The sequence below is a fragment of the Aquarana catesbeiana genome, linkage group LG07 (genome assembly GCF_042186555.1).
Source record: "Aquarana catesbeiana isolate 2022-GZ linkage group LG07, ASM4218655v1, whole genome shotgun sequence".
In the NCBI taxonomy this organism is placed as follows: Eukaryota; Metazoa; Chordata; class Amphibia; order Anura; family Ranidae; genus Aquarana; species Aquarana catesbeiana.
Window position 1 is genome coordinate 337,231,298 of NC_133330.1, and position 27,310 is coordinate 337,258,607.

Consider the following 27,310-nt stretch of genomic DNA (forward strand, 5'->3'; position numbering starts at 1 on the left):
GCAAGTGGTTAATCGGTATAGACACTTCTTTTTAAAGTATAACTAAAAGTGGTTGTAAAGCCTTTGCAACCACTTTAAACTACAGGCAAGCCTATGATTAGGTTTACCTGTAGCTGCACTGGATATCTCCTAAGCCTGCACGGTTTAGGAGATATCCCTGTATTTGCATGTGTCGACGTCATGCGGCACATGCGCACTTAAGCCAACTGAAGCAATGGCACGTAGGTGCCGTTCACGTCATCGCGGCTCCGGCCAATCACAGGGCCGGAGCCGTGATACCCGGAAGCAAGCCCCATGCGACATGTCGGCGGCCTGAGGGGGAGACGGGGACGGCTGCGGGGGCTTCGTTCTTGGGGAAGTAATTCATAATGAGCTAGTATGCTATGCATACTAGCTCATTATGCCTTTATCTTGCAGGGTGTGTTTTTAGTTATTTTTTTGCAGGAGGGTTTACTTCCTCTTAAAGGGAAAACTTTTTTTTTTTTTTTTAGCTCTGGATGGAGTGCAGAGGGATTAGAACACCTGTCAGTTTTTATTGCTGTCTGTGTCCCCGGTAGGGAGATTCACCCTTTCTGTGTAATGTTTTTTCCCTATGCTAGGGTCACCAGAAAGATATTTGTATATCGCTATAATATCTCCTGTCAAGCGTCTCTTCTCCGGAGAGAATACGTTTAATGCTTGCAGACTTTCCTCATAATTGAGGTCCTCTAATCCCTTCATTAGCTTTGTTGCCCTTCCCTGGACTCTCTTCAGTTCCAGCACATCCTTACCTTAAAGGATAAGATCACTTTAAAAAAAAAAAAAAAAGAAGAAAAAAGGAGGAGCCTGAAAAGAATTGCACCAGCGATCTGCAGATCACTGATGTCATGATGAAATGTGCGTGCGAACCCTGAAAGGCACTGGCTGCCTTATTCCAATGATCATTCACTGCAAAAATCCCTCTGGACTCTCTATCCCTATTGTTGTGGTGTTCTTAGGTCTCTTTTCACACAGTTGTGAATGCCATGCTTTTCCAGGGTGACAAAAGTGAAATGAAAAAAACGACACCCCAATAGAGCTGCACAATTAATCGTCAAGAATCGTTATGGCGATCTTGACTGAAGTGTTTCACAATTCTTTCTATGCAAAGAATTCTCTCTGCTCTTCTGAAGCCACAGCCCTCGAAAGGAAGAGAAAAACTGGGCAGTCTGTGAAGAATCAAAATATTCTTTATCAGTTGAACTTAAGTATAAACATTGTAACAATTTGTCAATGGAATAGACTTTGTGTGTAAGTGAAAAAACTAAACCTTTTTCTGACATTTGTTGGTTTCTAGTTAAAATAATTTTTTTTTTTTTTTGCTAGAAAATTACTTAGAATCCCCAAACATTATATATATATTTATAGTAGACACCCTAGAGCAGGGATATGCAATTAGCGGACCTCCAGCTGTTGCAGAACTACAAATCCCATGAGGCATAGCAAGACTCTGACAGCCACAAGCATGACACCCAGAGGCAGAGGCATGATGGGACTTGTAGTTTTGCAACAGCTGGAGGTCCGCTAATTGCATATCCCTGCCCTAGAGAATAAAATGGTGGTTGTTGCAATATTTTATGTCACACTGTATTTGCACAGCGGTCTTTCAAATGCAATTTTTTTGGAAAAAATTACTTTAATGGATTAAAAAAAACAAACAAAAAAATAACCAGTAAAGTTAGCCCATTTTTTTTTGTAGAATGTGAAAGATTTTACGTTGCGAGAATAGTGAGAGAATCGCGATCTTTTTATTCTAAGCAAAAAAAAAATTGTTATTCTCATTTTGGCCAGAATCGTGCAGCTCTACACCCCAATAAATCCTATGTAACTATTCCCACAGCTTTGAAAATTCCTGCATGCTGCGTCTTTTGTGCAGGTTTTCAAAAGTGCAGCAAAAGGCAAAGTCAATGGGAATTAGGGTTGCCACCTCATCCCTTTAAACCTGAACACATATGAATTACACAAGTTGAGGCTAATTTAATGCAGGTAAGGCACCAAGTGAGTTTAATTACCACCTTAATCGGCCATGTGTTCGGGTTTAAAGGGATGAGGTGGCAACTCTAATGGGAACGCATCAAAAGTGCATCAGTGTAGAAGGGCTTAGGGTTAAATGATATTAAAGCTGCAGCCTCCCTGAAAAAAAATCTTTATTACTGTCCAACCTAGAAGTACAAAAAGAAATTAATGGAGCGCTATTCAGCGTTGAACCCAAAGTCCTCCTGTGGATGTTACTTGTTGTCCTCAAGAACAGAGACTCTGCATTCCGGCAGCTTTGCAGATAATGTTATTAAGGTATATCGGTGCAGTGTTCCTGCACCCAGTTCCTGTACAAGTGAAAGAGTCCTCAGCATGACAGTGGTGGAGGATGTTCATGAAGCTACGACCTCCATAAACTCTGTGCATCTGGATCTGTCTCTTCATCGCTGATATGGATGCATTGAGGCCGACTTAATGTTAGTTTTAATACTGCTGGGCATCTTACCTGAAAAGTAAAGAAAAATATATACAGAGTTAAAAAGAGACACAATAAAATGGGAAAAGACTGAAGATATTGACCAGAGCAGGCCTATACCTGGCTGTCCACCCTGTGCCATTGGTACACCAGTCATGTGCTGCTGCTGGTTAGGAGGCATGGACATTTGCCCCTGCTGCATGGACCCAGCTCCCTGTAACATCCCGCTGGCCCCGGCTTGTCCTGCACCCATGGGGCCACCAGGGCCTGGAGGACGACGGTTTGAAAGTCCTTTCCCAAATGCCACGGCGGCCACAAGGGCATTAGTGTCCGCAGGGTTGTAGGTCTGCTTATTCTGACGCAAACCTAGAAAACAGAAAGGGCGTAGGTAAAAGGAACGGAGCTCTGGCTATACATCACTCAGGAAAACTGGATCTACAAAAGCAACAACAAAAAAAAAAAATACTTTTCTGTGAGGGTTGGTTTAAGTGTTCAGAGAAGCTGTTCCTATTGCTATTAACTAGCAATGAATTATTTAAATAAATAACTTTTTCCAGTATATTCCAAACTATATTTGCAACAAACACATAAACTAGCTATTTAGATCAGTTAAAATGAAGGAAAGACATTGTACCATGCAATGAAGGACAGACTGATTAGTGTATGTGTAGTAAGTGTGGTGCAGTGTAGTGCTATGTTTGCGCTGCAGGGGAGCATAGAGTTTGTAACACGGCTCTAGTGCAGTATTGCTCAACCAGGGTACTGCGGCACCCTGGGGTACCATCTGGGTTTCCCAGGTTGCTATAAGCAGGGGACCCAGTTTGTCCTGGATCAGTGCCATGAGTTGCCACGGTGTGGGAAATGTGTACCGCCACCACCATAGCAGCCAGTGACGCTCTAGGGCCAAGATGCATTGCGTCATTTCATGGCAACACACAACTCTGATCCAGGGCAGGCGGCATGCAGAGCTGCTCTCTGAATTTATGAAAAAAGACAGAAGCCCACCTCCATCTCCCGCCCTCTGCTGCACTGCTGGGGCTAAAAGATAGGGATCTGATGTAAAGAGGGGACTGTGTGATTGGGGTGGGCTCTATGACTGGGTGGGGGGGTGTGGTGGTCTATGCGATTAGCTGGTTCTGTGATCGGGGGACTCTGTGATGATGGGCAACCTCTGTGATGTATAGGGGACCTCTGATATAAAGAGGCTACTATGATGTGATGGGGGGGGGCAGTCTCTAATACAAAGGAGGGGTGGGGGGTTCTACCATAAAGGGGAACCTCTGACGCAAAGAGGGAGACCTCTGATTCCTTGGGGGGGGGTGGGGGGAAATCTGAAGCAAATGGGGGGACCTCTGATGTGAAGATGTACTCTAATGTAAAGGGAGGTTCTACTGTAAAGAGGGATCTCTGGTGCAAAGAGGGAGACCACTGACATCAGGGGGACAGGGACATCTGACGCAAAAGGGGGGACCTCTGATGTGAAGATGTACTCTAACGCAAAGAGAGGCTCTACTGTAAAGGGGGACCTCTGGTGCAAAGGGGGGGGGGACCTCTGGCGCAAAGAGGCCACTCTGATGAGATGGGAGGCCCTCAGATGTGAAGACGGTCTCTGACACCAAAGGGGGACCTCTGGCACAAAGAGGGGGGACCTCTGATGTGAACTTAATTTTTCATTGAGGTGGTTGTGTATATTCTGGGTTCCTCAAGATTTTGCACGATTGTAAAGGGTGCCATGACTGAAGAAAGGGTGAGAAGCACCACTCTAGTGGAACTAACTTTTCATATGCTAATTTTTTTTGTACAGTTTTTGACCAGAAAATATAATCTAAGCAAACACTACATTTAGTTATGAGAAAAAAAAAAGTACATTTAAAGGATAAGTTCACCTTTGCCAACATGTTCCACTCATTTTTTAGGGTGGAACAAGTAACGTGTTACCAATGCCCAATTCCCCCCTCCCTGTGACAGCAGAACAGGGAGAAGTTCCCCGTACTAGCTGTCAGTTTTTGAAATAAACATGGCTGTGTCACTTATACACAGAGCTCTGTGTGTGAATGAACTACAAGTCTGGACATCCTTTGCGGTTGTCGGCTTGTAGTTCTCAGTGAACTATACAGTGTTGTGGAAAGCCGTGGTAATTCATGGATTCTTCCTGTCAGTGTATCGGCTCACCCGTATGGGATGTACAGGCACATAGATACACTGACAGGTCTGCAGGAGACCTGCATGGCACCCGTGAACTGCTGATCACTGGTGCAATGCTTTACAGGCTCTAAAAAAAAAAAAATTAATAATTTTTACCTGCAAAAAAATTGTGCTTTTATTTTAATTTTTTTAAAGTGAACCTATCCTTTAATTGACATTTGTCTTCTAGTATCCCCGTAAAACTTACTTGCAACATCAGATTCCCTTTCCTCCTTTATAATCTTCTCCAGCAGGTTGGTGCACAGCTTGTTCATGGTTTGGACTTGTTTCTGAAAAAAAAGATGATTTAGTTCAACTGTTCTCTTTGGGACCCTCCAAAAAAAAAAAAAAAAAAAAGCACAAATCCCAGCATGCACCTGTCATACTGTAAAGGCCATCAAAGGGTGAAGGAAGACAGACTGCTCAGGCACTCGAGATGACAAATGAGGGATAACTAGAGCAGCCCAGTCTATACCTGTGCCGTTTCAGGGGTGATCCGGGCCGCGTCTGTGGTCAGCTGCTTTTCCAGGTCTTCCACTTCAGGGTCAGGCTTTGTTCTCAGGTGATCGGGTACCACTTCATGGCTGAAAACCGGGACTCTTCCTTCCGTCAGGCGCTGCGCACATCAAAATTTTTTTTATTTAGGCCTCGTTCATACAGGCATACTATAGCGCATGCGAGGGTTGTGTCTGCCCTCACAGGGATGCACAGGTGCTCCAAGCATCCCTGTGTAGAGAGACCCATTCATTTCAATAGAGATATAGCAGATGCATGAACACAGCCGCTGCTCCCGATCTGACAACTCTGCTGGGGTGGGTGCACGTTTGGTGCCCACATGGCTATCACATTGGGAGCATTGGCTGTGTCTGTGCAGCTGCTGTGTCCCAATTCCAATGAATGGGTCTCCCTGCACAAGGATGCATAGAAAATCTGAGCATTCCTGTGAGGGCAACCACAGCTCTGACACAGGCGTACACTATAGTAGGTCTGCGTGCGCAAGGCCTTACTCTGTTCATAGATGCAGATCCGACTTGTGAGAACACAGAGAGATCCGTACTCACCATGATCTCCTCATCGCGGTCTGGTGTTAGCAGAAGTGGGATGATAACCTGATTTTTCAGCAGTGGCATCTTTTCATTTTTAAGCACTTTATTGAGCGTGCTCAGTTGCCCGGAGAGTAGCGCAAAATTGTCCAACACGGACGGCCTACGAAGAGATAATAGGAGAAAACTAAATTGTGGACGGCCTGCAAGAGGAATCCTGAAGGTGCTTCTTATGAAGCCATGAAAAGAGCGTATGGAGAGGTGATGAAGAAATGGAAGGGAGGTGAAAGGATATAAAGATGGTGGGAATTCCAAAAATGGCTGTGAAAAAAAAAAATTAGCTGGGTACACATGGGTATTCAAAGGAGGGGTTGTGTGTGAGGAGCACCGCCTATCTATATTAACCAATGGCTCAGTATAAGTCTAGCACCAGGATCTGGAAAGCATTTGAACAGGCCAAGCTGGCCAGTAACGGCTTTATGTATGCTTGGGGGCAAAGAGTAATTATATGTATCTGTGAAGCTCTGCAGTAGTCAACCTGTTCCTTTATCCTGCATGGGCAGCCCCACTTTAAAGCGACCCCGTCACCCACTTAGAAGTTTCAGGTAAAAGCACAGAAAAATAAAGGATTTTAAAACGCTTGTTTGCAGTGTTTTTTCTTTCCCAAAATGTTTTTTATTCTATTGACTTGCAAAGTGCTTCTGAAATTTGAATTTTTCAGGAAAAGCAATTCCCTATCACAGCCCCCTCCCTGCACATCGCAGTCCCCTCCCTGCACATCCCAGCCCTCTCCCTGCACATCCCAGCCCTCTCCCTGCACATCCCAGCCCTCTCCCTGCACATCCCAGCCCTCTCCCTGCACATCGCAGCCCCCTCCCTGCACATCGCAGCCCCCTCCCTGCACATCGCAGTCCCCTCCCTGCACATCGCAGTCCTCTCCCTGCACAGCACATCACAGCCCCCTCCCTGCACATCACAGCCCCCTCCCTGCACATCGCAGCCCCCTCCCTGCACATCGCAGTCCCCTCCCTGCACATCGCAGCCCTCTCCCTGCACATCGCAGTCCCCTCCCTGCACATCGCAGCCCTCTCCCTGCACATCGCAGCCCTCTCCCTGCACATCCCAGCCCTCTCCCTGCACATCCCAGCCCTCTCCCTGCACATCCCAGCCCTCTCCCTGCACATCGCAGCCCTCTCCCTGCACATCGCAGCCCTCTCCCTGCACATCGCAGCCCTCTCCCTGCACATCGCAGTCCCCTCCCTGCACATCGCAGCCCCCTCCCTGCACATCGCAGCCCCCTCCCTGCACATCGCAGTCCCCTCCCTGCACATCGCAGTCCTCTCCCTGCACAGCACATCACAGCCCCCTCCCTGCACATCACAGCCCCCTCCCTGCACATCATAGCCCTCTCCCTGCACATCACCCCCCCCCCCTCCCTGCACATCACAGTCCCCTTTCGCACATCACCCCCCCCCCCTCCCTGCACAACAGACCCACCCACAGAATCTGCAGTTTTTCGGGTCTCATAACAGACAGAGAGGAGACATTTGACAGGTAAAGATACATGCAGGAGGCATGTATATCCTCATAGATAACCCCTATGGCAGTAGTTTAGAAAGGATGACATTGGGTTTACATCCACTGTAAGTTTTCCAGGTGTGAAACATTTATGCAATAAAAGTAATTTGTTGTGTTATTGTGAGCTCTGGTTTCTCTGGTGCTGCAACCCCAACATAAAAAAAAAAAAGAATCATCTGTGTGACAACGTGCTGAGGCTCCACCCACCTGAGACGATATGTATTTACCTGCTGGGGGTGGTGTCCAAACTATGGATATCATCATTTCTCCTCTGCTATAAACACACAAACCACATGCTCCATCTTTCTTCGATGAACTTTAAACCACATGCGGACCGGCCGCCGCCATTATACGTTGGCTGTTTTTTTTTTAATTGCATTGAAAGTGATTGTAAAGGATGTTTTTTTTTTTTTTTTTTAAATAACAATATGTTATACTTACCTCCACTGTGCAGCTCGTTTTGCACAGAGTGGCCCCGAACCTCGTCTTCTGGGGTCCCCCGGCGGCTCTTTCGGCTCCTCCCCGCATCAGATATCCCCCTAGGAGAAGCGCTCTCCCGAGGGGGTCACCTTGTGGGCGCGCTCCCAAGTCCAGCATTTGCGTCCGCAAACACGAATGCCGGACTTGTCCCCGCCCCCAGCGTCATTGGATTTGATTGACAGCAGTGGGAGCCAATGGCTGTGCTGCTATCAATCTATCCAATCAAGAGCCGGGACCCCGTGGAGAGAGGGACAGCGCGTCCCCGAAGAAATGAAGGTAAGTAAAACAGTGTGGGCTGGGGGTCCGGTGACTGACAGGTGTTTTTTCACCTTAATGCAAAGGATGCAATAAGGTGAAAAAAAACACGAGGGTTTACAACCCCTTTAGGTGTAAATAGGAGATCTGAGGTCTTTTTGTCCCCAGATCTCACATTTAAGAGGTCCTGTCATGCTTTTTTTCTATTACAAGGGATTTTTACATTGCCCTAATTTGCTCACTTGGCTGAGACTGCCAGCAGCCGGAGCCAATGTCAGTGGAGCCTTTAGAACCACTTTAAATATTTGACATACCATTAGTATTAATAGCACCCAATGTAGGAAGAGTGAAAATTACGAAGAACAAACATATGGTTAATTAAAATTCTTCATGAAGACTGTAGCTCCTCTTTAATAGGCTCTGCGGTGTGGTGCACACACACAAAACTAACACCAAGTACAATAAAGAAAGTGAGCACAAAAAAAAAAAAGTGTGCAGGGTCCTACGAAGAGAGAAGACTCTGGCTCTGATCCCTCGGGGTGAGAGACTTCTGACTGGGACAGAGTACTCGTTCCATCCAACCAAAAGTTTGTGGACTCCATTCTTCGGGAGACCTGCTGAGGGAAGGTTCACCCAAGTACTAGGTATGGCTCCCCCAAAGGGAGAGTCTCATGGGGGGGGGGGGAGGGGGGGAGAACGACCATAAGACCACATTGTCCTAAACTTTTAGGGCAAGTCTGAGGAACTACATCATACTTATCAGGTGTGAGTAAAGTGCTATGTGCAAACATTCTAAAAAGAATAAGTGCTTTAGAGTATCAAAGTGCAAGGCAATGCCTGGCCTTCTGGCCAGCGTGAAGATTCCTCTGGTCCCAGCTCAGGGGGCAGGTGAAGAACAAAGCGTGCAAGAGTCCTGTGACCAAGGTGCCGTACTAAAAACTCAGATACCCCAAAGCGTGTTTTTCTGGTACCTCGGGACTGCCACTCCATGGGCACCGCAGGCTTTTCTCAGCTCAGCCCCTGGCCAGACAAATGCATCCCCATTCCCACCAGAAAGGCATTAGAGTCCTGCCTACAACCGGAGACAAGCAACTGGTGCAACAGGCCAGAGTCTGGGTGGAAAAGATTCTTCTCACCGTACATACCCGATTACATCAGGAAATACTAACCAGCGACACCCCCCCCCCCTCCTGTACAAGAGGACGCCGGCGTTCTGTTCCTGAAAATAAGATTCCAAACTTGATTTTAGCCAAAAGGCCACAAAGTTTGTAAAAGCTTGCATCCAATTCTGACAAAGGTTATGTGATTTCGCTAATAAGGTTATGCGCAAACTCCAGATAGATATATAGGGCTCAACCCAACTATCTTCTATAAAAAAAAACAAAAAACAAATTCAGAGTTCCCGCACCTCCCACCATGGGCTCATTGGGTCGCTGCAGTCAACAACATTGCTAGGTTTGGAAGACCTCATACCACATCAAGAAGGAAAATTCCGGAAGACCTGGGTCTACTAATTACAATTCACTGATGTATATAAATCTGTTATCTTTAGATAAATCTGAGAACGGCTGGCATAGAACTAACCTGACTTGAGGGACTACCTAGATTGATAGGCAAGTGAAAAATCAGGAACATTTCAAAGTGGAATCACAGCCTAGCACTAACTATTCCTAAAATGTTCCCTTTCCCTACTGCTACCTATCCTGCCTTCCCTCTGTACAGAAGATCTGTATAATTACCTATTTTAAGCTTGCTCTGGTTGGGTCATGTGATCCCTGTGTTGGTGAGCAGCAGCTGCATGGGAGAGGAGGGTGTGCTGGATAAAGGCTGGGAGTCGTGACATCACCCAATGGCGGGCATGGCCCAGCAGGTGTTGGCGCTCTCTCCTCTCCCCTACAGCCACCACTTACTGACACAGGGGAGCTGGATTGGACCTGAGTGTACTAAAGAAAATGTAAATAAGCAGATTTTTATTATACCGGTTAGGCAGGATAGGTAGCAGGAGGGAACATCAAAAATCATAGTTTAGGTATAGTATAGTATAGTATACTATAGTATAGTTAAAGTAGAACGCCAGCTTCTTTTTCCCTATATAGCAGCATACAGATTTGGGGAGGGGCAAGACTGGGAGTCAGTAAGGTTTGCAGGATCAGAGGCTCTAACAAGGAAGAGGAGAGGGAGAAGAAAAAGGGGGAGGAGAGGGAGAAGAAAAAGGGGGAGGAGAGGGAGAAGAAGAAGGGGGAGGAGAGGGAGAAGAAGAAGGGGGAGGAGAGGGAGAAGAAGAAGGGGGAGGAGAGGGAGAAGAAGAAGGGGGAGGAGAGGGAGAAGAAAAAGGAGGAGGAGAGGGAGAAGAAAAAGGGGGAGGAGAGGGAGAAGAAAAAGGGGGAGGAGAGGGAGAAGAAAAAGAGGGAGGAGAGGGAGAAGAGGCAGAGATGGAGAAGAGGAGAGGACATGAAGAGGAAGGGGAGAAAAGAGGAAAAGGAAGAGGGGAGAGAGGAAAATAGGAAGGGGAGAGGAGGAGGAGGAGGAGGAGGAAGAAAAGGAGATGAGGAGGAGGAGGAAAGAGAGAGATGAGGATGATGAGGAGGAGGAGGGAAGGGAAAGGAGGAGGAGGAAAGAAAGAGGAGGAGGAAAGGAAGAGGAGTAGGAGGAGGAGGAAAGGAAGAGGAGTAGGAGGAGGAGGAAAGGAAGAGGAGGAGGAGGAGGAGGAGGAGGAGGAGGAGGAGGAGGAGAGGAAAGGGGAGAGGAAAGAGGAAAGGGGAGAGGAAAGAGGAAAGGGGAGAGGAAAGAGGAAAGGGGAGAGGAAAGAGGAAAGGGGAGAGGAAAGAGGAAAGGGGAGAGGAAAGAGGAAAGGGGAGAGGAAAGAGGAAAGGGGAGAGGAAAGAGGAAAGGGGAGAGGAAAAAGGAAAGGGGAGAGGAAAGAGGAAAGGGGAGAGGAAAAAGGAAAGGGGACAGGGAGAGGAAAGGGGAGAGGAAAGAGGAAAGGGGAGAGGAAAGAGAAAAGGGGAGAGGAAAGAGAAAAGGGGAGAGGAAAGAGAAAAGGGGAGAGGAAAGAGAAAAGGGGAGAGGAAAGAGAAAAGGGGAGAGGAAAGAGAAGAGGGGAGAGGAAAGAGGAGAGGGGAGAGGGAGAGGAAAGGGGAGAGGAAAGGGGAGAGGGAGAGGAAAGGAAAAAGGGAGAGGAAAGGAAAGGAAAAAGGGAGAGGAAAGGAAAGGAAAAAGGGAGAGGAAAGGAAAGGAAAAAGGGAGAGGAAAGGAAAGGAAAAAGGGAGAGGAGAGGAAAGGAAAGGAAAAAGGGAGAGGAAAGGAAAAAGGGAGAGGAGAGGAAAGGGAAAGGAGAGGAAAGGGAAAGGAGAGGAAAGGGAAAGGGAGAGGGAGAGGAAGAGGAAGAGAAGGAAAGGAAAGGGGAGGAGAGGGAGAAGGAGAAGGAGAGGAAAGGGAGAAGGAGAGGAAAGGGAGAAGGAGAGGAAAGGGAGAAGGAGAGGAAAGGGAGAAGGAGAGGAAAGGGAGAAGGAGAGGAAAGGGAGAAGAGAGGAAAGGGAGAAGAGAGGAAAGGGAAAGGCGAGGGAGAGAAAAGGAAGAGGAGAGGGAGAGAAAAGGAAGAGGAGAGGGAGAGAAAAGGAAGAGGAGAGGGAGAAGAAGAGATGGAGAGGAGGAAGAGGGAGAAGAGGAAGAGGGGGAGGGGGAGGGGGTAACCCCACCATAAATCCACTACCAGAATGGGGGTGGTTGCTGTCTGGCAGGGCTGTGTAGATCTCAGAACTGAATGGACAGAAATAAAAATCTTTAGGTGAAACCCTCTATTATACACACATACTGTATATAAAAACACACAAACATTTTTTGATCTGTGTATTTATCTGTTTGCCTGGTGTCTAGCTTTAATTCTAAGATTTGACTGGAATATTAATTTTATTATGCTGACAATGATGAAGGTAAAACAAAAGGTAACTGGGAAACAAATGATCAATCAAGAGGTTATGACCATAATAGTAGAGGACACCGGGAGAGCTACTGAGATGTGTGAAAGATGGACAATGAAAAAAGCAAGGTGTCATTTGTATAATTAACATGGATGAAGCCTCTACAATAGGTCTGAAACCCAACCCCCCCCCCCCCCTGTACAATGTTGTATTATTCATAAAGGGTAATTAGGAGTGTATGTTAACTGGAAGTCAGATACCTGAGGGGGTAATGAAAGCACATCTGTCATACACAGCCCAGAGCAGGAAGCACCATGACCTTCATTACCGTAATGACTAATAATTAAAGGGTCAGTCCCCAAAAGATTTCAGCTTCTGGTAGATGCTGGAGAATTAAAGTGGAACGCTGGGAATTTAACCCTATACAAGACAATGTCCTGCAGGCTTCTAGCAGGTCTGGCGACATCAAAACAGCTTCCTCTTCCTACTCTGACTGCAGGGGACCCAAAGAATTCTTCCTAGGACATGCTTTTCATGTAATTTTTTCTCCATGACTGCGTCATACTTACCAGCGTGTCTTTGGAGAGTGGGAGGGAACCAGACTGGCCTCCCAAGAATGCTACACTCCTGCATATACACACACGTACAAACATAAACACACGCGTCGGGGGCGCCTACACATGAAAACAATGATTGCGACACACGTTACAAATTGCCACAGACGCCGGAGTGAGAGCAATATTTCCCACACCAGAACTCCTCCGTGACCTTAAACTGATGACCTGTAGGGGCTTTAAAAAGTGTCGCCTATGGAAAATAGGGTACTGAAGTTTGGACCCATTTCATGGGGGGCACGTAAATTTAAGGATTGACAGGCTGTGTATCTATTTACTATTTTTATAACGATTTTATGTTTTACTAAAAATGGGGTAATTTATTGCGTTTGTGTGCCCCCAAATTAACTTTAGTATATTTTTTTACTAAAATTTTGCGTTTCCTAGACCTTTGCAGTAATATTTTGCGAAATGAAAAATTTGGAACTGCCACTGTTTTATTCTCTAGGGCAGGGGTGGGCAAACTTAACCGCTTCAGCCCCGGAAGATTTGTCTGTTGAATGACCGGGCCATTTTTTTGCGATTCGGCATTGCGTTGCTTTAACTGACAATTGCGCGGTCGTGCGGCGCTGTACCCAAACAAAACTGACGTCCTTTTTTCCCCCACAAATAGAACTTTCTTCTGGTGGTATTTGATCACTTCTGCGGTTTTTATTTTTTGTGCTATAAACAAAAAAAAGAGCGACAATTTTGAAAAAAACACAATATTTTGTACTTTTCGCTCTAATAAATATCCCCATTTTAAAAACAAAAACCCCAAATTTTTTCTCAGTTTAGGTCGATACGTATTCTTTTACATATTTTTGTAATAAAAATCGCAATAAGCGTATATTTTTTGGTTTGCGCAAAAGTTATAGCGTCTACAAAATAGGGGATAGATTTATAGCATTTTTATTATTATTATTTTTTTTTATTAGTAATGGCGGCGATCTGCGATTTTTATCGGGACTGCGACATTATGGTGGACACTTTTGACACATTTTTGGGACCACTGGCATTTATACAGCGATCCGTGCTATAAAAATGCACTGATTACTGTAAAAATGTCACTGGCAGGGAAGGGATTAACTCTAGGGGGCGATCAAGGGGTTAACTGTGTTCCCTCTCTGTGTTCTAACTGAAGGGGGGAGGGGACTTTCTAGGGGAGATGACAGATCGCTGTTCATACTTTGTATGAACAACGATCAGTCTCTTCTCCCCTCAGAGAACCGGAAACTGTGTGTTTACACACACAGATCCCGGTTCTCTGTGTCACCAGCGATCACGGGAGCCCGGCGGTGATCGCGACTGCCGGGCACTCACATCAGTTCCGGGGGCGAGCAGCGGGCATGCCCCTGGTGGCCACAGGGCGAAGCGCCGTTACATAAAGTCGTTTCGCTCACCCGTGCCATTCTGCCACAGTAAAACTGCGGCGGCTGGTCAGCAAGTGGTTAAAGAGGTGGAGATCTACCTGAACAACATGGGAGTAATGTCGGACATCACAACAGTGAGAACCGGCCCTTAGTCCTGATATGCCTGGAATGTAACTGTTTTGGGGAAACCGTTAATTTGATGGGTTTATTTACGCTTTAAAACCCGACTCCGGGAAATTTGAAAATGATCCCTTGCAGTTTTGTCTATGTCGGCATTGCAATGAATAACTGTTTATTTAGTCTAGGGGAGAGGAGATGTACCTTACCTTACCTGAACCTCCACTCCCAAGGCAGATGGCACTCCAGCAGTGGAATACCCCTTGTGTCACCGTGTTCAATGCAGGGCATTGGTGGTGATGACGTCTGGAATGTAAGGGGATAAGATCCTGCGTGAAGTGGTCTAGCAGCACGGAGGATTGGGTAAGTAAATCTACTTTTACAAGTTCCCATAGACCTAAATGCCTGGCTTCCTCTGGCTAATCCTGATTTCCGGATATGTAATGATGGGGGGGTCATTCTCTCTCTTCCTATAACCGGGTTCCTTATTAGCACATTTGCTTCCTGCAAACCTAATTGGCTCCCAGTCTTGCCCCTCACCCCCCCCCCATTCCCCATCTCAATGCTGCTGTATAGGTACAAATAAAAAAAATTCTGCATTCAGTTTAGCTCATCTCACTCTTAACCCTTTCACCACCAGAGCCGTTTTTGTATTTCTTACACAGATGTTTAAAAAAAAAATCATTTTAGGCACGAGGATTGCGTAAACCCCCCAAAACATTAGAGGTGCACCAAATGGAAATTTTGGTGCAGAAACCGGAAATTCAGGATACACTCGGCCAAAACTGAAAATGACAGTTTAAAAAAATTTTTTTATTATTATTTAAGTTATATATATATATATATATATATATATATATTTAATCACTGTCAATTTACGCAGCGCTTTACATATACATGGTACATTCCCTACCCTCAAGGAGCTTACAATCTAAGGTCCCATTCATATACTAGGGCTAATTTAGACAGAAGCCAAATTAACCTACCAGCATGTCTTTGGAGTGTGGGAGGAAACCGGAGTACCCGGAGGAAACCCACGCATGCACAGGGAGAACAAACAAATTCCAGGCAGGTAGTGTCGTGGTTGGGATTTGAACCAGCGACCCTTTTTTACTGATAGATGAGAGGGCCACCCACTACACCACCGCCCAGTATATTTTTTATATATATATATATATATATATATATAATTGTATTATATTCAACTTTTTATTTAATAAACATGAATTTAAACTATTAAATTTTATGTATGTCTTTACACTGGTCTGTTGCACTTCCATTTTTGTGTTAAAAATCTAGCTTGTCAAGTTTGGTCAGTTAAAAAAAATGCACCTCTCAAGGAACATACATTCTACATTTAGCCCGCGTTCACACTATAGGGAACACAGACATTGCATGTGATTCGCACCCCGTACTGCGGTGCCGATCGCAAGCGATGTCTGTGCAATGCGAGTTCAGCCATACAGTTGATTCACACAAAAAAGGTGCAGGACCCCCCCACTAGAATCGGATCGCATGGGTGTTCTCACCTATGCAATCCAATTCCTGTATGAATCCACAGTTCGGACTGCGATCTGTGAACCGTTAACATTGTATTGATACCCGCAGCGGTTCGCAGCGTGAACTGCCTATGGGAGAGATGCAATGCTGGAATTATGCTGTGTGAACCTAGGGTAAAGCGTTTGATCACCCAAAAAAAAAAAAAAATGGATCCTGCTCCTCTAAGGCATTTTATATGATACAGTGCTTGTGTGGTGTCATTTGGCCCCCTGTAACACCTAAAAAAAAAACCTGGCTGATCCCAACAGTTTCTGCCCTCCCCTATGTAAACTGACCACGGTAATCATGGCTGCTAAGCCCTGACACCGTGGTCAGTTTATGTGCCTTCATCATCCGCAGCTCTGCTATCTGTCTCCTCTCTGCTCCTGTGTTCCCCTCCCCCTCCCCTCCCTGTCAGCTCGTGACACCCCCCCCCTCTCCCTCCTGCTGCTTGCATAACTGTAACATGTATTCACCATCAGCACTGTCTCTTATTGTAGTATCTCTCTCTATGTGCAATTATTTAAAAAAAAAAAAAAATGCTGTAAATACTTCATTTAAGAGCGGTGATCTGTGATCACATGACCGCCGGCTCTCTGCTCCTCTCCTGACTGACGTCAGCAGGAGATCTCGTCCCTCACACTGCATCTGTCAGAGGAGGAAAGGAGAGAGCTGGCCGGTTATGTGATCACGGATCTCGGCTCTGAAATTAGGTGTTACAGCATTTTTTATTTTATTTTTATAAATCACTACACTACAATAGGCGACAGTGCTGATGGTGCATACACGTTAGAGTGGCTTAACAACCACTTTAATAATTATGGTACCAAAATGAGTGTGTGCTGTAAATTGCTTCCAGCATGGCTGCTGTTTCTTCTTGCTGGAAGCTGCCATTTTTCTGAAGCCCAGAGCCCCTGGGCAGCTGTAAGTCATAAATGGAGACTAAACCCATCAATTTGCCAGTTTAAAAAAAACTGTTTGCTTTGATTGTGCCCTCAACCAAACTGTCAAACCACCAAATGGCCGGTGTCCTAACTGATCACATGTGCAGCATCATGGCAGTTGCAGATCAAACAGAAGCAGCTTTCTTGGCTGTAAAGAATAGGAGGGTTTAGTTCCGCTTTAAGGAAGGAATTTTCTGACTAAAGTTCCACTTTAATATTTATGCTACCAAAATGAGTGTGTGCTGTAAATTGCCTCCAGCATTGCTCCTTTTTTTTCTTGCTGGAGGCGGCCATTTTGCTGAAGCCCAGAGCCTGAGCAGCAGTAATCATAAAGTGTAACTAAACCTGTCGACGTAACAGTTTAAAAAAACAGTTACATTCCTGGAATGCCGGGATTGGACAACTGTCACAATGGCTTGTGTCGTCAACCAAACTGTCAGACCATCAAATGGCTGGTGTCATAACTGATCACATGTGCAGCACCATGGTAGTTGCAGATCAAACAGAAGCAGCTTCCTTGGCTGTAAAGGATAAGAGGGTTTAATTCTGCTTTAAGGCTGTCAGCAGATCGCCCTCTACAAATTTGTTAGTGCCTAAAAATAGAGAGCAACTGAGCATGTGCAGAGCAGGTGAGGCAGTGTATTACTGATTTTAAACATTATAGGCACTTATTTGTATTGTTTTGCATGTCTATATCTGAAAAAGGGGGTCAGCCTGAAGTCATCTGGCAGCATTTCATTTTCTGACTAAAGTTCCACTTTAAGCAAACGTTTGTTTTTTTTTCCTCTGTGGAAAACTTTCTTTCCTGAAGATCCTGTCATTATCAGCACTTCTTGTTGCTGACCCCCGTAAGTTACTGCCTCACAATTCGCAGCAGTGTTGTCATCCTGCTGTGTGCCCCTCTTCAGTTGGACGGGGGGGGGGCTATACCAGATCAGCAGTCCTACGGCCAACTGAAAGAGCGTGCGGAATCACAAAAAACAAACAAACACACATTTTGATGATTTGAATCCAATGCCCTGCGTCTTATGACAGAGGAAGAGAAGACTTGTACTCAGTGATTGTACATTGCTGCTCACCAGGTCAGGCGCTCGTACTCGTTCTCCAGCCTATGAATGAAGGCCACCAAGGCATTCTTTATATCGGAAACCTGACCAATGAGGGTATCCAGGCTGCTCTCCAGCTGCTTCTCCTCTCGCTGTGGAAACAAAAACAAACACTCCGAAAATGAATGAGAAATCCAGGAGACCTTCCACCACCATTCCTCATATACAGCAAATCAAAGAGATTTATATCAAAGCTCCTCAGGGATAGAGGATGTCTGTCTCATTGGGGGGGGGGTTGTGGGTGAGTTGAAGAGGGGGGAAATTTCTGCTTTGTGTTGGGGGGAGGAGGGGGGGGGGGGGGGATTTGGGCAGGGGTGGACTTTTGCTAGGAGGGAAACTGTGGAGAGAGGTATCTGTGCTAGGAGGGGACATTTTTTTTTTGGGGGGGGGGGGGGGATTTGTACAGGAGGAGGATTTGAGATTGGTGGGGGGGGGGGGGATTTATGCTGGAGGGGGGATTGGTAGGCAAGAATGGGGAATTTGTGTTGGGGAGGGGGGGATTTAGGAAGGGAAGGGCTCACGCTAGGAGGGAACATTTGGGGGGGTGGGAGTATTTTTTCCTTTGTGCTTGGAGAGATCTGGTTTGCTGGGGAATTTTTGCTAAGGCGGGTGAGTGTGCAGATTAGTGCTGAATATATATTTTTTTTTTTCCAGGAGTGGGGGGATTTTGGCTGAGACATGAGACACACAATGATATTGTGTGTATATACTGTACATATAGATGCGGTTGTCCATTGCAAGGTTCCCGTTTACCTAATTCAGCATTAAAGTTCAACTTCAGCTAATATGTTTTATTCCTCTTTTGATAGAGTGGGGGAAGGGTTAGAACCTCTATCAGGTTTAATTGCCTTCACTGTCCTTTGTTTTGATAAAAAGACAATTTTCCTTGTAGAGTGTCTGCAATGTACATGTGAAGTAGGAATGCACTGATACCCTTTTTTTAATCGGCAATACCCAGTACCGATACTGCTCCTATGTGAACTCAAAAGGCTTGTCATAGTAAATTTAATCCTGAGTTAAAGTAGGAGCGTTGCGGAAACCCCCTGCTCGACCCCACTACGGACATCTGCGTCTTTGGGCTCCTCCTGCCTATCCCATGGCTTTTGTTCCCCGCATCTCCAGTGGCTTTACCCCCCCACCCCACCCCCAGCCTTCAGCAAGTCAAACCATCCACTGGACCCCTCCAGTCACGCTGTACAGATATGGTCACAGGCATCAGGATTATTAGGGGTCATGGCTCTTTAAAAATAGGAAGTTATGTTTGGAAAACCAGAGAAGAAATATTCTCCAGACTGACTACAATGGAATACAATGAGCAGGAATACATGTCAGCCTGACCCCGCTACACCCCGGGGAGGGGAGAGTCCGCACCGCACTCACTTCACACCACATTAACACTTCCCACTCTGTATTCAAACTGTTTTTTGGTAAGTTTCAACCTTCTGATAAATGGAGAGATACACTGAACTGTTCTATCCCATCCACTTAACCTCCGGAAGATTTACCCCCCTTCATGACCAGGCCAATTTTGTGCTATGCGCACTGCGTTACTCTAACTGTCAATTGCGCAGTCATGCAACGCTGTACATAAATGAAGTTTGTATAATTTTTTTCCCCCCACAAATAAAGCTTTCTTTTGGTGGTATTTGATCACCTCTGCGGTTTTCATTTTTTGTGCTATAAACGAAAACAGACAATCAAAAAAAAAAATCATATATATATATTTTTACTTTCTGCTATAAAACATATACAATGAAAACAAAAAAAAAACAAAAACAAAACAAAATCCCAATAAGTGTATATTGATTGGTTTGCGCAAAAGTTATAGTGTCTACAAACTATGGGATATTTTTAGGGTTGTCCAATACTGATACTAGTACAGATACCGAGCATTTGCCCGAGTACTCTTGTGCAGTGGAGGAGTTACAAGCAGCGATCTCCCTGTATAGATTTCAATAAAGCAGCTGACAGACGCTTCTCCTCCTCTCCCTCCTGCGGCTTTCAGCTGCTTGATTGAAATCTATACAGTGGAACCTCGGTTTGCGAGTAACGCGGTTAACGAGCATTTCGCAAACGGAGCACTGTATTTCTAAAAATCCTAACTTGGTTTGCAAGTGTTGTCTCGCAAAATGAGCAGGATTCAGGCCAAAGCAGTGTGCAGTACCGCTTTTGGCCTGAGGTGGGGGGGGGGGGTGCCGGAGCCGAGCAGAGCCGAAAGTCCACCGATCGGCGCAGTTCGGAAATGCACGGAAAGGCCCGAGGACAGTTCGGCTGACCTCGGCAAACCTCGGAAAAGCTCGTGAACTGAGTCTTTCTGAGGTTTGCCGAAGTCAGCCGAAGTGTGCTCGGCCCTTTTAGGCCGTTTCCGAGGCTCTCCGGTGCCCCTGCCTCTGGCTGCAGTGGTATTGCATCCCATAAAGGTCAATGCGGAACAAATTATTTTCGTTTCCATTGACTTCAATGGGAAAACTCGCTTTGATATGCGAGTACTTCGGATTACGAGCATTCTCCTGGAACGGATTATGCTCGTAATCCAAGGTTCCACTGTACAGGGAGATCAGTGCTTGTAACTGCCCCCACCGCCGCACCCGATCACCCCTGACTGCCCCCCATATCCTTCACCAGTCCCCCTCTGTGTCCCCCTCCGTGATCCTCCGGTTCCCCGCCTGCCGCAGATCTGTCAGGATGGAGAAGCGGAGGAAGGAGCCAGTAAATTTGTCATTTGCCGGCTCCTTCCTTTTCTGAATGAACAGAGTCAGTGATCACTGACTGTCCATGTCATAACTGAGCAGAGTAAACTGTGTTTAGGATTCTTCAGTTTTATGAATGGAGAGGAGCCTCTGTCTCCTCTCCATTCATACTCAGTGCAGCTGAGGCTGCGGAGAAAGGGACTGGGGAATCTGTGTCCTCAATTCCTTTCCATGTCTCAAAAGGGAGATGTCGGGGGGGGTCTGTTAAGACCGCTGATATCTCACCAAAGCCCCCCAACAGGGCTGATAAAAAAATAAAGAATTATAATAAATATTTAAAATGGTTAAATTGTAAAAATAATAAAAAATAAAATAAAAAACACTGACAACGTCCACACCCCCCCCCCCCCCAAAAAAAAAGCATTGTAAAAATAAACAAATAAATTGTAAACAATAATTAAAAAAAATAAAATAAAAATAAAAAACTACTGACACAGTCCACGCGTCATCAGTGCTGCATATTAGTGCCACTGCCACATGACATTAGAAAAAAGTATCTTAATGTCTTTATTTGTTATTTTATGTTCTGATAACTAAATAAAAAATTGAATGTTAAAAAGAAAAAAAAAAGTATCGGTAATTGGTATCGGCGAGCGCTTAAAAAAAAAATGATCGGGACAACCCTAGATATTTTTATTATCATCATTATTTTTTTTTTTACTAGTAATGATGGCGATCAGCGACTTATAGCGGGACTGCGACAATGTGGCGAACATTCTGACACTTTTTGGGGACCAGTGACACTATTTACAGTTATCGGTGCTAATAATATGCACTGCCACTGTACTAACGACACTTGCTTGGAAGGGGTTAACATCAGGGGGCGATCAAAGGGTTAAAGTGGTTGTAAAGGCAGAAGGTGCATACTACACATTAGGATAACAAAAAACCTTCTGTATGCAACGGCCCCCCCTAATACTTACCTGAGCCCCTCTCTATCCGCCATGTTACATGTGCGCCCAGACCTGAAGTGCAGGAGTGTGTGTGTGTGTGTGTGTGTGTGTGTTGTGTGTGTGTGTGTGTGTGTGTGTGTGTGTGTATATATATATATATATATATAGATATATATATATATATATATATATAAAAAGAAAAAGCCCAGAGGATCGCTGCAGTTAAAATGTCTTTATTGCACCAAAGTTCAGACAAACATCACATGATGTGGAAGTTGATGACATTTCTGGGCTCACAAGCCCTTCTTCAGATCAAACTCACATCTAAAGTCAGAGTTGCACACATGGCTTAAAGTGGGTTCCACCCCAAAAAAAAAAAAAAACTACATGAAAAATTCTAAAAAAAAATACAAAAAAACATTTGGATATTTTTTTTTTTTTTTTTACTCACCTCTAAATGCCTGTTGCTAGGGGGTCCCTCGTAGTCTGCCTCTTCCAGTGCCTGGGCTAGTGACATCACTTCCTCCTCGGCACAGGAAGGGCTCAGCTCTGCTCCCTCCCTCCTGTCAATCATCTGGGACCCATTACAGGTCCCAGGTCACTGAGCGGGCAATCACGGAGCGCGGCGCCACTCACGCATGCGCAGTGGGTGCCAGGCTGTGAAGCCACAGCCCGGCGCCCACAGTTGCAATGCCGGCGCCACAGAACGGAGGGGGAGACGAGCGGGGCTTCCATCCCCGCATCGCTGGACCCTGGCACAGGTAAGTGTCCAATTAAAAGTCAGCAGCTGCAGTATTTGTAGCTGCTGACTTTTATTTTTTTTTTGACTGGCCCTCCTCTTTGAATACCTTCATTTTACACATTTGGAACCAATTATGTGATTAGTAATCGATTGAATACAAATAAATTCCTTTTATGCAAAGGTTATTACACTTGCCAATCGTCATATGTAATATATGCAATAAAATGTCCATGTGGGTTACTTTACATCGGAGAAACCATTCAGGAAGTTAAATATAGGATAGGGAGACACAAATATTCAGAGACAAATTGATACATTTGCCTTTAGGCTGGGTTCACACTGCTGCGGTGCGGGAACGCAGCGAATTTACTGCGGGTTCCCGCATCGCACCAACTCGCACGGCAGTTCACACTGCCATATGCGAACTGCTGGGGAGTGTCATATAATGTTAATGACACCCCCAGTTCAGCCCGCATATCGCAATGCGAACTGACAATTCGGACACTTTCGGATCGCATAGGTGTGAACACCCATGTGATCCGATTTTGATCCGAACAAAAAAAAGGGTCCTGTGCGAGTTTGGACCGAATGCGGTGCGATATCAGCCATACTATCTGTATGGCTGATATCGCACAGCACAGACATCGCATGTGATGTGAACAGCAGTGCGCTGCGAATCACATGCGATGTCTGCCACCGCAGCAGTGTGAACCCAGCCTTAAGGAGACATTTTTTGGAGAAAAGGACATTCGATTTCCCCAATTATAATTCATGTTACCGGAGGCAATGAATAAGGATAGGAGGGGTGGTAACCCGAGAATCCCATTTTAAAAAAGCGAGAGGTACATTGGATTCATTTTCTTGGTACTAATGCCCCTAAGGGGTCGAATACTGATCTGGATTTATATTTGATTATTTAGGTGATAATTCATTCGATGTGATGGCCAAATAGTGATACATTTGTGTACATGTTTCTTTTTTGACAGATCAAAGGAGTTGAAGGCTTCTGTTGAAATATGGGAGAGTTCTACACCATGCTAACCATTTCCCCACCTGTGAGATAAGGATGTATAAGAAAACGATTTAATTTGTATTCGATCGATTACTAATCACATAATTGATTCCAAATGTGTAAAATTATGGTATTTAACCCCTTGCTTACCGGGCACTTAAACACCCCCCCCTCCCATACCAATTTTCAGCTTTCAGTGCTGTCACTCTTTGAATGACAATTACGCGGTCATGACGTTTTTATCACTTTTTTTCCCCACAAATAGAGTTTTCTTTTTGGTGGTATTTGATCACCTCTGCGTTTTTTTATTTTTTGTTAAAAAAAATTTAAAAAGACCGAAATAAAAAAAAAAAAAAAAGTACAAAACTGTTTTATATTTTGTTATTAAATTTTGCAATCAGGTCATTTTTCTCCTTCATTGATGGGCACTGATGAGGCTACATTGATGGGCACTGATGAGGCTACATTGATGGGCACTGATGAGGCTACATTGATGGGCACTGATGAGGCTACATTGATGGGCACTGATGAGGCTACATTGATGGGCACTGATGAGGCTACATTGATGGGCACTGATGAGGCTACATTGATGGGCACTGATGAGGCTACATTGATGGGCACTGATGAGGCTACATTGATGGGTACTGATGAGGCTACATTGATGGGCACTGATGAGGCTACATTGATGGGCACTGATGAGGCTACATTGATGGGCACTGATGAGGCTACATTGATGGGCACTGATGAGGCTACATTGATGGGCACTGATAAGGCTACATTGATGGGCACTGATGAGGCTACATTGATGGGCACTGATGAGGCTACATTGATGGGCACTGATGAGGCTACATTGATGGGCACTGATGAGGCTACATTGATGGGCACTGATGAGGCTACATTGATGGGCACTGATGAGGCTACATTGATGGGTACTGATGAGGCTACATTGATGGGCACTGATAAGGCTACATTGATGGGCACTGATGAGGCTACATTGATGGGCACTGATGAGGCTACATTGATGGGCACTGATGAGGCTACATTGATGGGCACTGATAAGGCTACATTGATGGGCACTGATGAGGCTACATTGATGGGCACTGATGAGGCTACATTGATGGGCACTGATGAGGCTACATTGATGGGTACTGATGAGGCTACATTGATGGGCACTGATGAGGCTACATTGATGGGCACTGATGAGGCTACATTGATGGGTACTGATGAGGCTACATTGATGGGCACTGATAAGGCTACATTGATGGGCACTGATGAGGCTGCATTGATGGGCACTGATGAGGCTACATTGATGGGTACTGATGAGGCTACATTGATGGGCACTGATGAGGCTACATTGATGGGTACTGATGAGGCTACATTGATGGGCACTGATAAGGCTACATTGATGGGCACTGATGAGGCTACATTGATGGGCACTGATGAGGCTACATTGATGGGTACTGATGAGGCTACATTGATGGGCACTGATGAGGCTACATTGATGGGTACTGATGAGGCTACATTGATGGGTACTGATGAGGCTACATTGATGGGCACTGATGAGGCTACATTGATGGGTACTGATGAGGCTACATTGATGGGTACTGATGAGGCTACATTGATGGGCACTGATGAGGCTACATTGATGGGTACTGATGAGGCTACATTGATGGGTACTGATGAGGCTACATTGATGGGTACTGATGAGGTTACATTGATGGGTACTGATAGCTGGCAGAGATGGACACTGAAAGGTGGCAGGCATCACCTCTGGGTTTTTTTATTTTTTGTTTTGTTTGTTTTAAAAAAAAAAAAAAAGTACAAATCTGTTTTATATTTTGTTATTAAATTTTGCAAACAGGTCATTTTTCTCCTTCATTGATGTGCGGTGATGAGGCTACACTGATGGGCACTGATAGGTGGCACTGAAGGGCACTAATAGGTGGCACTGATAGCTGGCAGGGATGGGTACTGATGGGTGGCAGGCATGGGCACTGATTGGCACTGCTAGGTGGACACTGGTAGGTGGCACTGATTGCTGGCAATGTTATGCACTGGCGGGCACTGCCAGGCACAGGTGAGGTAGCTGTGCCCCTTCCTCTTCCGGACCGATGTCCCTTGCACAGAAGCCAGCGATCGGCTTTTTTTTCACCTCTCGCTGTCAGCGTGAGAAAATAAAAATAAGGTTACTGATCTTCCGTTTACATCACGTGATCAGTTGTCATTGGATGACAGCTGATCACATGGTAAGAGGTCGGGATCGACCCCTTAGTCTGATTGGTGATCACCCGAGTCTCACTGAGTCGGCGATCACAGCGGCACCCGGGGAGCGTGCAAAGTGGGGGACGTCATATGACGGCCCCCCCGTGATAATAGTTCCGCGCTGTGGCCGTCATTCAGCTATGGCCCGGATCTGAAGGGGTTAAGCCGTATACCTCGGACTTTAGTTGTGTGTCTGATCTGAAGAAGGGCTTGTGAGTCCGAAACGTAATAAACTTCCACATCATGTGATGTTTGTCTAAAATTTGGTTCAATACGGTCATTTTGAGCACCAAAACCTTCCTTCGGGTCTCCTCTAAATTGATGTGATGTGAAGCCCCGATGAGGGGTCCCAACTCCTCCCACTCCCCTCCCCCTCCCAATACTTCACACACAGGATCTGACTGGAGGTCTGTAACCCTCTCCTGGGAGGTGTTTAGTCCTCCATTGTGGGTGAGGGATGAGGTGATCGCTCTGGAGCCTCACACACACCACAGACTTTACAGAAAATATAAAGAACGATCATCTCACCCACCTGCATCCTGCCCTCCGCTCCTCCTCACCATGGAGACCGGGGCACTTCCGGCGCGCTGCTCCGACGTCATCAGCACGGGCGCATACAGGAGGGGCGGGGCCACGGAGTCCCGTGAGGAAGAGCGGAGACCACGCCTCCAGAACGGATATCCCCGGACAGAGAGGGGGGGCGGGGAGAACCGGGGATGGCGGAGAAAGCCGACATTGAGGTACAGGAGAGTCCCCGAGCGGGAAGGAGTGTGTGTGTCCCCAATACACCCCAAACCGGGGCTGTGTACTCCTAATACACCCCAATAAGGGGGATATCACCCCAACTCAACTATAACAGGGGTCCTATCACCCCAATACACCCCAGTCCTGATCTCTGCACCCCCAAACTGAGCCTCTCACCAAATACCCCCCAACTAGAGCTCTACTACCCCAATACCCCCCAACTAGAGCTCTACTACCCCGATACCCCCCAACTAGAGCCCTACTACCCCGATACCCCCCAACTAGAGCCCTACTACCCCGATACCCCCCAACTAGAGCCCTACTACCCCGATACCCCCCAACTAGAGCCCTACTACCCCGATACCCCCCAACTAGAGCCCCACTACCCCGATACCCCCCAACTAGAGCCCTACTACCCCGATACCCCCCAACTAGAGCCCTACTACACCGATACCCCCCAACTAGAGCCCTACTACCCCCCAACTAGAGCTCTACTACCCCGATACCCCCCAACTAGAGCTCTACTACACCGATACCCCCCAACTAGAGCTCTACTACCCCGATACCCCCCAACTAGAGCTCTACTACACCGATACCCCCCAACTAGAGCTCTACTACACCGATACCCGACAACTAGAGCTCTACTACACCGATACCCGACAACTAGAGCCCTACTACACCGATACCCCCCAACTAGAGCTCTACTACACCGATACCCCCCAACTAGAGCTCTACTACACCGATACCCCCCAACTAGAGCTCTACTACACCGATACCCCCCAACTAGAGCTCTACTACACCGATACCCGACAACTAGAGCTCTACTACACCGATACCCGACAACTAGAGCTCTACTACACCGATACCCCCCAACTAGAGCTCTACTACACCGATACCCGACAACTAGAGCCCTACTACCCCGATACCCCCCAACTAGTGCCCTACTACACCGATACCCCCCAACTAGAGCCCTACTACACCGATACCCCCCAACTAGAGCTCTACTACACCGATACCCCCCAACTAGAGCTCTACTACACCGATACCCCCCAACTAGAACTCTACTACACCGATACCCGACAACTGGAGCTCTACTACACCGATACCCCCCAACTAGAGCTCTACTACACCGATACCCCCCAACTAGAGCTCTACTACAACCGATACCCCCCAATTAGAGCTCTACTACACCGATACCCCCCAATTAGAGCTCTACTACACCGATACCCCCCAACTAGAGCTCTACTACCCTGATACCCCCCAATTAGAGCTCTCCTACCCCGATACCCCCCAACTGGAGCTCTC

General features: G+C 46.3%; 2 protein-coding genes across 2 annotated transcripts in view; one reads left to right on the forward strand and one right to left on the reverse strand.

Annotated features, from left to right (window-relative positions):
* Positions 1-1,746: 1,746 nt before the first annotated feature.
* MED8 (mediator complex subunit 8) lies at positions 1,747-25,914 on the reverse strand. Its single transcript, XM_073593916.1, has 7 exons — positions 25,794-25,914; positions 17,576-17,694; positions 5,716-5,860; positions 5,130-5,270; positions 4,863-4,944; positions 2,591-2,836; positions 1,747-2,500 (listed from the first exon to the last, which is right to left on the reverse strand). The coding sequence occupies exons 1-7, from the start codon at positions 25,797-25,799 to the stop codon at positions 2,436-2,438; spliced, it is 804 nt and encodes a 267-aa protein (XP_073450017.1). The 5' UTR covers positions 25,800-25,914; the 3' UTR covers positions 1,747-2,435.
* The window catches only part of SZT2 (SZT2 subunit of KICSTOR complex), a gene marked incomplete in the record, with an annotated part of 250,239 nt that continues 248,790 nt past the window's right edge, over positions 25,862-27,310 (forward strand). The window contains 1 exon segment of the mRNA XM_073593915.1: positions 25,862-26,001. Within this exon segment, the coding sequence (XP_073450016.1) occupies positions 25,978-26,001 (24 nt within the window).

Excerpts from the sequence above, each read along its gene's own strand:
- MED8 (XM_073593916.1), bottom strand. Across the intron at positions 5,271-5,715 it reads ACCGCGATGAGGAGATCATG|CGCCTGACGGAAGGAAGAGT; the intron begins GTGAGTACGGAT and ends TGATGTGCGCAG. Across the intron at positions 2,837-4,862 it reads AAGGGAATCTGATGTTGCAA|GTTTGCGTCAGAATAAGCAG; the intron begins GTAAGTTTTACG and ends TCTGTTTTCTAG.